At 40.6% G+C, this 13,216-nt stretch overlaps 2 protein-coding genes across 2 annotated transcripts in view; both read left to right on the top strand.

Annotated features, from left to right (window-relative positions):
• Positions 1 to 12,052, top strand: part of LOC127529676 (uncharacterized) — a 238,094-nt gene extending 226,042 nt beyond the window's left edge. The window contains exon 2 of the mRNA XM_051934180.1: positions 11,879 to 12,052. Coding sequence (XP_051790140.1) covers positions 11,879 to 12,052 — 174 coding nt within the window. The remainder of the gene's footprint in view (positions 1 to 11,878) is intronic.
• Positions 1 to 12,573, top strand: part of LOC127529677 (uncharacterized) — a 1,084,638-nt gene extending 1,072,065 nt beyond the window's left edge. The window contains exon 2 of the mRNA XM_051934181.1: positions 12,427 to 12,573. The gene's annotated coding sequence lies outside the window, so the exon portion shown is untranslated. The remainder of the gene's footprint in view (positions 1 to 12,426) is intronic.
• Positions 12,574 to 13,216: the final 643 nt, after the last annotated feature.

The following is a 13,216-nucleotide window of genomic DNA, read 5'->3' as shown; positions in this document are numbered from 1 at the left end:
AAAAAGATTTCAAAGCAGACTGGGGTTTCAAGATGTGCTGTTCAAGCTCTTTTGAAGAAGCACAAAGAAACGAGCAATGTTGAGGATCGTAGACGCAGTGGTCGGCCAAGGAAACTTAGTGCAGCAGATGAAAGACACATCAAGCTTATTATCCTTCGAAATCGGAAGATGTCCAGCAGTGCCATCAGCTCAGAACTGGCAGAAACCAGTGGGACCCAGGTACACCCATCTACTGTCTGGAGAAGTCTGTCCAGAAGTGGTCTTCATGGAAGAGTTGCAGCCAAAAAGCCATACCTCCGATGTGGAAACAAGGCCAAGCGACTCAAGTATGCACGAAAACATAGGAACTGGGGTGCAGAAAAATGGCAGCAGGTGCTCTGGACTGATGAGTCAAAATTTGGCTGTAGCAGAAGGCAGTTTGGTCATCGAAGAGCTGGAGAGCGGTACAATAATGAGTGTCTGCAGGCAACAGTGAAGCATGGTGGAGGTTCCTTGAACGTTTGGGGCTGCATTTCTTCAAATGGAGTTGGAGATTTGGTCAGGATTAATGGTGTTCTCAATGCTGAGAAATACAGGCAGATACTTATCCATCATGCAATACCATCAGGGAGGCGTATGATTGGCCTCAAATTTATTCTGCAGCAGGACAACGACCCCAAACATACAGCCAAAATCATTAAGAACTATCTTCAGCGTAAAGAAGAACAGGAAGTCCTGGAAGTGATGGTATGGCCCCCACAGAGCCCTGATCTCAACATCATCGAGTGTGTCTGAGATTACATGAACAGACAGAAGGATGTGAAGAAGCCTACATCCACAGAAGATCTGTGGTTAGTTCCCCAAGATGTTTGGAACAACCTACCAGCCGAGTTCCTTCAAAAACTATGTGCAAGTGTACCTAGAAGAATTGATGCTTTTTTGAAGGCAAAGGGTGGTCACACCAAATATTGATTTGATTTAGATTTCTCTTTTGTTCATTCACTGCATTTTGTTGATTGATGAAAATAAACGATTAACACTTCCATTTTTGAAAGCATTCTTTGTTTACAGCATTTTTTCACACCTGCCTAAAACTTTTGCACAGTACTATATATATATATATAATAGCCATCTGCAGTAAAGCCCACCCTAAATAGCCATCTGCAGTAAAGCCCACCCTAAATAACTCTGCTAGTAGCAGTGCTAACTGGATATTGTCTTGTGCCTCTCTGAAAACTCTCCTGCAGCGTTCCTTGTCTGGCATTGGGTACAGCTAAATTGCCCTGTTTTACATCTGAATCTTTCTGACGTTTTTACACTTCTTTATGATGGTCAGGATGTGTTTGGTTTTTAAATGTTCAAATTGGTTCATTGTATTGTCACCGTGTTTAACCTTCTTGTCACAAATACTGCAAAGGGCTACATTTTTTTCAATTTGTGAAAAGTAGCACCATACAGCACTTTCAGTCACAGTGCATCAGTTCATTCCAGTACACGTGAGTGGAAGGTGTGGAAGTAAAACTCTGTGGCTTGGCAAGAAGAGACTTGCCACTGTATCTTACAGAAAAAATTGTGATTGATATTTTCTCTTGGTACTCGACACCAAATGAGAGCTGTTTGAGTATCGAAGCATCAATTACTGTGGTATCAATCTGCCCATTCCTAGTCTTTAGATTCAGTGGTATGGATAGCATTTGTTGGTACAGAGGTTTCTTTTCAGCATATAGATCAGCAGCTTGTGCTTTATTTGTAAATGTTTTCTTATATATAAATATATATATATATATATATATATTGATGTCTTATAATAGTATTGGTGGTGGAGGTATTTATATAGTTTGGGTTTTGGTGCTCTTTTTTATTTTCCTTGTTTTTTTATTGTTCTTGTAAGTAATTTTGGGATTCTTTGGACTTTGTTTTATGTAGTTTCTTCCTGAGTGTTTTTTCTTTAGCAAGGCTACAGTTTGCGTTCATTCAGTTTTGATTTTATTTTTCATTTTGGGACTGGCAAATTTACTGTAAATTTCATTCACTATTTTTGATTGAGACATTATTTCTTGTATTTTTGTGCACATGTAAATAAAACACACTTTTGTTTTTGGAAAATAACTCCTTTTTGTGTCTGTGTCTCCATGTCTGAATTCTCTCCTACAACTACAAGATATCCACGGTGTAGTTTGTTGATAAACTTTACAACTGCATGAGTTGTCACACATATAGGGTGTGCAACAGAGACCCAAAACCCCTAACACAACTGGACTACAATAAGTCCCATGTTTAAATAAGTACTTTATTGTCACAATACATTCATAAATGCTGTGTCTTCCATAGATAACAGTCTATAATACACCTTCCTTTAGTTTTATCATTTCTTTTTCTCCTCTACTCCTCTCCAGCCGTGCTTAGATTAGCTCCTTTTAAGCTGTACCTTGGAGTACTTTCGGTGTAATATTGAGTCCTGATCAGGCAGAAACTCTTACGAACAGGGAAGCCTGTACCCAGTAGCCTCCTCTAGCAGTGTCCAAGGACCCCAAAAGGGGCACCCACCAGAACTGTTGTAGCACTGCAGGTGTACAAATGGGAGCCATACCAGAGGAGTGCTGCCACCTAGTGTACTGGGGGAACACCCGGTCCGGGAAGGCAGTCTTACTCTGTCCTTCCGTTATGGCTTCCCATTCAGGAAATGTGCCACCGACTAACCCAGCCAGGATGCACATCCATCCACATCTTCCCTCATAATAGGTGCAAACTGCAAACAATAATATAGTTATATTTATGTGTTTTTGCATATAATTTTATTTTGTAATTTAACCATTTTCACACACTGACCAATACTCACACAGGGCAAATTTGGAATTGTTAATTAATTAGATTAAGTAGGTTTCAGAATGTTATGTTATTTAACTATCCTATATTGTAAATAAATGTGTAGCACACTCAATTTAAAAACTGGTAAACTTCACACAAATATATTTAACTAAAAAGCAAATTTGTATATACTTGTCTGAATCATCACGATAAACGGTTATAAGAGCTTATCATATTAACGATCATGTTACTTAGAATCAAAAATGTTCATAATTTTGAATAATTAATAATCCAAGTCACATATCTTTCATTTAAAGCCAATCTAAAGTTATTTTTGGCAAAGTTTTTTTAATGGTAATTTTGAATGAATTAGTGACAGTTGCATTTGTAGAGAAATAAAATCTTTTATTTCTCAGAGATAAATTTATTTTCCATTGTAACACACACCCACCTCATACACATGCCCCTTTATCTAATATTGCAATTTGTCTGAAGATCACTGTCAAAAATATGCAGCAATAGAGGACATAAGCAAGGGCAAAAAGGTTTTTTACAACACTGTAAAATGTAAAGTACAATGAAGTATATAAAGTGCATCAAGTTTTACTAAGATGAAGTTTAACACGTTTAATGCAAAGGTCTGGCTTATTTTTTATAATTTAAGAATATGAAATATGTATACACATACTGCCTGTTTCTTACAGTTAATTCTTTTCAGATCGTTACCTGGGTAACACTTATAAATATGAGGAATCTTGTTATTATTTATTTATTTATTTATTGGTACAAGATAATTCAGCTGCACCTTTCAGGCATTAAAAGGCAATGACCCTCTCTGCCAATATCAGTTGTTTCCTTACATTGATTAACAATTAAGATCAACCTGGAAAAGTTTAGCTCCTACCACTAAAAATAATGTGGCACATCATGCCTTAATCAAGCTGACAGAGATGGGAGTAGATTCATACCTGGTGGCATGGATCGTGGACTATCTTACAGACAGACCTCAGTATGTGCGTCTCGGGAATTGCAGGTCTGACATTGTGGTCAGCAGCACAGGAGTGCCGCAGGGGACTGTACTTTCTCCGGTCCTATTGAGCCTATATACATCGGACTTCCAATACAACTCAGAGTCCTGCCACTTGCAAAAGTTTGCTGACGACACTGCTATCGTGGGCTGCATCAGGAGTGAGCAGGAGGAGGAGTTTAGGAACCTAATCAAGGACTTTGTTAAATGGTGCAACTCAAACCACCTACAACTGAACACCAGCAAAACCAAGGATCTGGTGGTGGATTTTAGGAGACCCAGACCCCTCCTGGACCCTGTGATCATCAGAGCTGACTGTGTGCAGAGGGTACAAACCTATAAATACCTGGGAGTGCAGCTGAATGATAAATTGGACTGGACTGCCAATACTGATGCTCTGTGTAAGAGAGGGCAGAGCCGACTATACTTCCTTAGAAGGCTGGCATCCTTCAACATCTGCAATAAGATGCTGCAGATGTTCTATCAGATGGTTGTGGCGAGTGCTCTCTTCTATGCGGTGGTGTGCTGGGGAGGCAGCATAAAGAAGAGGGACGCCTAACGCCTGGACAAACTGGTGAGGAAGGCAGGCTCTATTGTAGGCATGGAGCTGGACAGTTTGACATCTGTGGCAGAGCGACGGGCGCTGAGCATGCTCCTGTCAATCATGGAGAATCCACTGCATCCACTGAACAGTATCATCTCCAGACAGAGGAGCAGCTTCAGCGACAGACTGCTTTCATTGTCCTGCTCCACTGACAGACTATGTAATCAAAGTAAATTCATGTAAATCTTAAGGGAAAAAATCCTTGATGTCTTTCAGTCTGAAAAAAAGGTTAAGGAGCCATTTCTACATCTCTGGGATTCAGTCAATGTCCAATTATCCAAATGGATAAAGGCATTAAAATTCTGATGAAATCACAAAGACATTTAAAAAAGACATATGGAGAAGCAGTCTAATGTTTAACTCTTTTGCATATGGCCCAAGCAAAGTTAACTCTGTAGTCTATGATAAGAAATTTAAGCCAATATAGTGTCATGGTAATTTTGTGCTGCTTCAGGATCTGGTCCAGGGTTGTCAAACTCAAACTTAATGAGGACCATGCATAGAAGTGTGAAAAAAGCAGGGGCCAGACATTTAATATAAGAAGATTTAAAACAGTTACTAAGAATTGTATAATACGCTACTGTGGCTGTACATTTGTCTGTCCAGGATATTAAATCACCTGTAGCTCGCAAACCGTTTGACCAATTGACCTGACATTTGGTACACATATACTATGTGACGTCTACTATACGCTTTCAGGGTGATGATTGACCTCCAAGGTTATTCCTCCTTTTATTTTATATTATTGTAGGATCAACTCAAGGCAGCGGCCAGCAGGGCGACCGTGTGGTGCATGCATACAGGCGCCGTTCTCATCCCTACCACCTTCGCTGTCATTTCCCCTACCTCTTCATATCTTAAATCATTCTTGAGGCAGATTGAAGACTTAAGTGCCAGCTTAAGTGAAAAATTAAGAAAAACGTACTAAGTAATTGCAACACAAACACTGACTTAATCAGTTTTAACGCAAAAAGCTGCCAGGAAAGAAGAGAAGAAGCAGGCCGCTAGGGTGGAGAAAAGAAGAGCTGATCAGGAAGCAGCAAGCGCATCAACCTCTGAGCAAACAAATGCTAAACATACAGAGAAAGAGGATGACAACTATGAATGCTCAAGTCAAGTGCGTGCAGTGTGCCGTTACTGGTAAAAAATAATATAGTTCAATTAAGATAGTTTTCCCAAGTTTGTTCATTTAGAAAAAATGATTAAAAAGAAAAAACTATTTATACAATGCTGAACAGTACTTTAGTACAAAATGATGACCTGCACAATTAAACAATCCACATACAACAAAATAACCACATATAACAAAATAATAAATGAGTTCTTTGTTACTGGCATTGGTTATTAATGCAAAATATGCTTATCAAACTCTGTGTGAAAATAACTTCACAATTAACAAAAACATGAATCACTGTACTTAATAACAAATAAGGTAGTGGCTATCAGAAAAATAGTTAAGGCAAAAAAACATAATAATAATAAAGAAATTAATTAATTAAAAAGTCATCTCAGATTATATGCCATTCTTTGGAAACTTAAATGCGCACAATAATATGATAATATAATACATAAAATAATATAATGCCAAACTATGGCAAAGTAAACATTTTTCAGCATCTGGCTTTTTCGTTCCACTCTTAACAGATACTCTGTGCCTTTTCTTAGAAATGATTTTGTCTGTTCTAGGTTTAATGTCCTGTGCCATGGCCACTTTTGATACCAAGACCAGATGCTGGTCTGTGAGGCAGAATCTGTGGGATGTCTTGTTCAGTTTCATAATGGAGGACATTTGTTTGCGTAAGTAGGCACTTCTGGACATAGACATGATGCGTGCAGCATGAAGACAAAGATGTGGGATTGATTCTGGGAGCAGAGGTACAAATACAGCAACCCCAGCTGACTGGTACTGGGTCTTCAGAGCACTGTTACATTGCAAATTCAATGAGTTCTAACTGCAAGGGCTCAGATGCAATGTCAACATCAATTGCAAATGGATTTGCGAACAGATCAAGGTTCAATTTCTGTGATTCAGAATCAGCAAATCTCCTTCTGAATTCCATTTTGAGTGTATTCAATTTGTCAGTATAAACTTCTGTCAGCAATGGAATGGTGATTGTGTCGCTGACTGACTGGCAAGTAAGAAAGTGACATAAGTTGCATTGCTGCATTTGTCCCTTCCATGGACGAAACTTCATTTGAAATGCCTTTACTAAGTCTCACATTTAATCGATCAGCTGCTTTCAACCGTGGAATTTTACATTCAGGACATTGAGGTGATCCATTACGTCACACATAAATGCCAAGTTGCTCAGCCAGTTTTCATCCTCTAGCTCGGGGATCAGCTTTTGTTTGCTCTCCATAAATGAGCAATCTCAATGTGGGTGTCATATAATCTTTGCAACACTTTCACACGACTTAACCAGCACACCTCCAGGTGGTGTGGCACATCCTCGTGCACTGAGTTTTCCTCCTCTAAAAGTGCCTTGAATTGCTGGTGATTCAAGTCTCGTGAACAAACACAGTTTACTATTTTGGTTACAACTGTCATGATATGTCCTATGCCCAACACTTTAACACAAAGGGCTTCCTGATGATTGATGCAGTGGTAGGCCGTCAAATTTCTCCCCATCTGCTCCACCTTGCACTGAACCAAACCGATCAAACCATGGCCCCTCCCCACACCTTACAGGTGCACTATCAGTTGTCAGGCTAACAAGTTTATTCCATTGCAGTCCATTTTTGTTGATGCATCGTTCCACTTGCCTGAAAATGTCCTGTCCAGTAGTTGTCCCATAAACGGCCTTTTAAATGCAAAAGTTCCTCTATGACAGCAAACTGAGCAAACCCCTGAATATGGAAAGCTGGGCAGTGTCCATCCTTTCTTTACTCTCATCTACAGCCAACGAATATGCAAAAAATTCCATGGCTTTAGATTTTAGCTGGACCTGTATATCGGAGGCCAGTTCATCCACCTGACTAGCCACAGTATTTCGAGAGAGGCTGATATTTGTAAATAACTGCTTCTTGTTGGGGCATACAATATCACATACCTTTTCAACACAATTTTTAACGAACTCTCCCTCTGTGAATGTCTTACACATACTTGCTATTTCCTCCGCTATTATAAAACTTGCCTTCACGGCTCCCTCAATCTGACTGTTAATGCAAGTAAATGTGTTGCTGTTGTTGAAGCTTGTGTTTTAATTCTCTGACTTTTTGTAGCTGCTGTTCCTGGTTCATGCTTCTAAAATGCTCATGCTTCATTTTAAAATGCCTCCAAAGGTTATACTCTTTGAAAACTGCCATTGACTCTTGACATACGAGACCCAATGGCTTCTGATTGAATTCACAGAAATATTCTGTTTCCCATCTTTTTTGAAATTGTCTATATTCATTTTCCTCTTTTCTTTTTCTGGCCATTGTTAATGCTAGCTAAGTTTGGAGAGGCGGGCTGCATTAGTTTGTTTGTATTATAGGCTAATTATCTGAAACAGCGTGAGTGGAGTGCTAATATGCCTCATACATTTAAATGTTGTACTGTCACGAGCTTAATTTAATATTAAAGCTAACACATGGGCCACATTAAGTTGACTATCAGAATTTATTGGCGGGCCTGATTTAAAGTTGTAGGGGGCCGTGTCTGGTCCGTGGGCCTTGATATTGACACATGATTTGGACAATGTGCTGCTGTTAAAGAAACTAGTGAATTCTGCACTTTATCAGAGGCTGCTTCAAGGAAATGTTGGGCCATCTTTTTGTGAGCTGAAGCCTAGGGATAACTGGTTTATATGGTTGGAAAAAGACTCTTAAGTTTGGCCCTAGAGTACCTCAGTTTTTGTTTTTTTTTGTCAAAGCTGTGATAAAAACTGTATGATGTATGGAGTATGTTTTGTATGCTAACACACCTCATGTACAGAGCTAAGTATATTTAGGACATGAGATCTGTATGAAAATGACATTGGGTTTCATTGCAGCCAGGTAATGAGCTGAAATGAGTGTGTTAATGTGCAATGATGACTCACTGAAGTGAATATAAATACGTCTGCATTAAGAAGAAGAGCTTATCATCCTAAGTTAAAGAAAAATTCTGTAGCAAGTTCTAAAAAAAAGTTAGCTTTGCGTAGGAATTCTTTGCTTTTTCAGTCTGTGTGACCATTGATTCTCTGTCTTTCCACTTAGAACCTTTTATGTCCATACTCAAAAATTAACAGCCGAAAGAAAGATTTTACGAGATGTCTTGTTTAGCTAATAAATCAATGAACTGTCTCTTAAAGTTATAAAATGAAGCATCAATCATTTATTAATGATTAATATGCCAAGAAGCTTATTCTGTTTAATTAATTTTAGAAAAACTGAAAATTGCCCTAAAGTCAAATTCAATCATAATATATAGCTTTTTCATCCTAACTTCATAGGGTATTACATATCTTTAAAAATAAATGCTGTACATTTATAGAGAGAGAAGATTGCAGGTTTTGCAGACATTTCAATATAAAACTTTGAAGAACTGAAATACCAAAATTGGAGCCATACAAAAATTCTATTACAGTGTTTCAAATTCTTGAGAAACATAGGTGAAATAAAATGCTTTAGTTTAGTCCCAGTCCCATTTGATTGTTTTCACTCCTCTTTAGCAGTTTAATACATATTATTCTGCTAGAATATTCTGCTCTTGTTCAGTTAGTGTTTTTCTTTTTACTCCATTTTTCTGAAGTCATTTGCCCACTTCCCTAAGACATTTGCCTTGGGTGCCATTTGTTTCCTCTAAGTTATATAAAATGCAGTAGGATGAAAGAGAAACACACAGCAGGGGAGTCCTCTACAGCGCATCTTCAACCTGAGCCTGGAACAGGGGAGAGTCCCAAGGCTTTGGAAAACATCCTGCATCACCCCAGTCCGAAAGGTGAGCTGAATGACTTCCGGCCTGTCGCTCTGACGTCACATGTGATGAAGACCATGGAGGGGCTGCTGCTTCACCACCTGAGGCCACAGGTCCACCACGTCCTCGACCCTCTGCAGTTTGTATACCAGGAGAAGGTGAGAGCAGAGGATGCCATCATCTATATGCTACACCGATCCCTCTCCCACTTGGACAGAGGCAGTGGTGCTGTAAGAATTATGTTTCTGGACTTCTCTAGCGCCTTCAACACCATCCAACCTCTGCTCCTTAGGGACAAGCTGTTGGCATGGATCGTGGACTATCTTACAGACAGACCTCAGTATGTGCATCTCGGGAACTGCAGGTCTGACATTGTGGTCAGCAACACAGGAGCGCCACAAGGGACTGTACTTTCTCCAGTCCTGTTCAGCCTATATACATCGGACTTCCAAAACAACTCGGAGACCTGCCACATGCAAAAGTTCGCTGATGACACTGCTATCGTGGGCTGCATCAGGAGTGGGCAGGAGGAGGAGTATAGGAACCTAATTAATGACTTTGTTAAATGGTGCGACTCAAACCACCTACAACTGAACACCAGCAAAACCAAGGAGCTGGTGGTGGATTTTAGGAGGACCAGGCACCTCATGGACCCTGTGATCAACAGAGGTGACTGTGTGCAGAGGGTGCAGACCTATAAATACTTGGGAGTGCAGCTGGATGATAAACTCGACTGGACTGCCAATACTGATGCTCTGTGCAAGAGAGGACAGAGCCAACTATACTTCCTTAGAAGGCTGGGGTCTTTCAACATCTGCAATAAGATGCTGCAGATGTTCTATCAGACGGTTGTGGCGAGCGCCCTCTTCTTCGCGGTGGTGTGCTGGGGAGGCAGCATAAAGAAGAGGGACACCTCACACCTGGACAAACTGGTGAGGAAGGCAGGCTCTATATAGGCACGGAGCTGGAGAGTTTGACATCCGTGTCAGAGCGACGGGCGCTGAGCAGACCCCTGTCAATCATGGAGAATCCACTGCATCCACTAAACAGTATCATCTCCAGACAGAGGGGCAGTTTCAGCGACAGACTGCTGTCACTGTCCTCCTCCACTGACAGACTGAGGAGATCGTTCCTCCCCTACACTATACTACTCTTCAGTTCCACTCTTGGGTGTAAATGTTAACATTATACAAAGTTATTATCTGTTATACCTGCATTTTTATCACTCTTTAATTTAATATTGTTTTTTTATCAGTATTCTGCTGCTGGAGAATGTGAATTTCCCCTTGGGATTAATAAAGTATCTATCTATCTATCTATCTATCTATCTATCTATCTATCTATCTATCTATCTATCTATCTATCTATCTATCTATCTATCTATCTATCTATCTATCTATCTATCTATCTATCTATCTATCTATTTTGATGGCACAATGTGAGTAAGCCACTAAACCTCTTTTACCAAATCAATATGAGTAACTCATGTGCAGGGTGCATCTAAGCATTAAGGCTCAAAGTCACTTTTGATAGGTGTTTCATTGTTTGCTATAGAGATCGTCCTATGCTGTACATTTAGAAGAAGAGGAAATTAGGAAAACGTTAGAATAGTTAACTAATCCAGTGGTGTGATCACCAATGCACCAAGAACTTTAGCACAGGTGGTTTCGGACATTTTTTTGTTCACAAATCGAGGATAAACCAGGGTGGTAGAGAGAGAAGTACAGACACAAATATCAGAAAAAAATACAAAGACTGCTTATTAAAACCAGTGCAAAAATTCAAAGTATTGCTTTAAAGCCAACAATTATTAAACATGCTGTTAAAAACTCTAAAAAAATTTTTAACTCTAAAAATCTAAAAGGAGAGGAATGAAGAAGGTCAGAGGATAGTGGATTTTGCCATAAGGATGGACATGGCTGTGGTGAATACGTATTTTAAGAAGAGGGAGGAACATAGGGTTACGTACAAGAGTGGAGGAAGATGCACACAGGTAGATTACATCCTCTGCAGAAGAGTTGATCTGAAGGAGATTGAAGACTGCAAAGTGGTGGCAGGGGAAAGTGTAGTTAAGCAGCATAGGATGGTGGTGTGTAGGATGATTTTGGAGATCAAGACGAGGAAGAGAGTGAGGGAAGAGCCAAGGATCAAATGGTGGAAGCTGAAAAAGGAAGACTGCAAGTTTGAGTTTAGGGACTAGGTGAGACAGGCACTGGATGGCAGTGAAGAGTTACCAGACAGCTGGGAAACTACAGCAGATGTAGTAAGGGTGACAGCAAGAAGGGTGCTTGGCGTGACATCTGGAAAGAGGAAGGAGGAAAAGGAAACCTGGTGGTGGAATGAGGAAATACAGGAGAGTATACAGAGGAAGAGGATGGCAAAGAAGAAGTGGGATAGTCAGAGAGATGCAGAAAGTAGACAAGAGTACAAGGAGATAAGGGGCAAGGTGAAGAGAGAGGTGGCGAAGGCTAAAGAAAAGGCATATGATGAGTTGTATTAGAGGTTGGACAGTAAGGAGGGAGAAAAGGACCTGTACCAATTGGCTAGACAGAGGGACAGAGCTGGGAAAGATGTGCAGCAGGTTAGGGTGATAAAGGATAAAGATGGAAACGTACTCACAAGCAAGGAGAGTGTGTTGAGCAGATGGAAAGAGTACTTTGAGAGGCTGATGAATGAAGAGAACGAGAGAGAGAAGAGGTTGGATGATGTGGAGATAGTGAATCAGGAAGTGCAATGGATTAGTAAGGAGGAGTAAGGGCTGCTATGAAGAGGATGAAAAATGGAAAGGCTGTTGGTCCAGATGACATACCTATGGAAGCATGGAGGTGTCTAGGAGAGATGGCAGTGGAGTTTTTAACCAGATTGCTTAATGGAATCTTGGAAAGTGAGAGGATGCCTGAGGAGTGGAGAAGAAGTGTACTGGTGCCGATATTTAAGAATAATGGGGATGTGCAGGACTACAGTAACTACAGGGGAATAAAATTGATGAGCCACCGCATGAAGTTATGGGAAAGAGTAGTGGAAGTTAGGTTAAGAAGTGAGGTGATAATTAGTGAGCAGCAGTATGGTTTCATGCCAAGAAAGAGCATCACAGATGCAATGTTTGCTCTGAGAATGTTGATGGAGAAGTTTAGAGAAGGCCAGAAGGAGTTGCATTGCATCTTTGTGGACCTGGAGAAAGCATATGACAGGGTGCCTCGAGAGGAGCTGTGGTATTGTATGAGGAAGTCAGGAGTGGCAGAGAAGTACGTAAGAGTTGTACAGGATATGTACGAGGAAAGTGTAACAGTGGTGAGGTCTGCGGTAGGAGTGATGGATGCATTCAAGTTGGAGGTGGGATTACATCAGGGATCGGTGCTGAGCCCTTTCTTATTTGCAATGGTGATGGACAGATTGACAGACGAGATTAGACAGGAGTCCCTGTGGATTATAATGTTTGCTGATGACATTGTGATCTGTAGCGATAGTAGGGAGCAGGTTGAGGAGGCCCTGGAGAGGTGGAGATATGCTCTAGAGAGGAGAGGAATGAAGGTCAGTAGGAACAAGACAGAATACATGTGTGTGAATGAGAGGGAGGTCAGTGGTGAGAATGCAGGGAGTAGAGCTGGCGAAGGTGGATGAGTTTAAATACTTGGGATCAACAGTACAGAGTAATGGGGATTGTGGAAGAGAGGTGAAAAAGAGAGTGCAGGCAGGGTGGAATGGGTGGAGAAGAGTGTCAGGAGTAATTTGTGACAGACGGGTATCAGCAAGAGTGAAAGGGAAGGTCTACAGGACGGTAGTGAGACCAGCTATGTTATATGGGTTGGAGACGGTGGCACTGACTAGAAATCAGAAGACAGACCTGGAGGTGGCAGAGTTAAAGATGCTAAGATTTGCACTGGGTGTGACGAGGATGGATAGGATTAGAAATGAGTAC

Source organism: Erpetoichthys calabaricus, chromosome 11 (genome assembly GCF_900747795.2).
Source record: "Erpetoichthys calabaricus chromosome 11, fErpCal1.3, whole genome shotgun sequence".
NCBI lineage: Eukaryota > Metazoa > Chordata > Cladistia > Polypteriformes > Polypteridae > Erpetoichthys > Erpetoichthys calabaricus.
The sequence above is the reverse complement of the archived record's forward strand: the minus strand, read 5'-3'. Positions and strand labels throughout refer to the sequence as shown.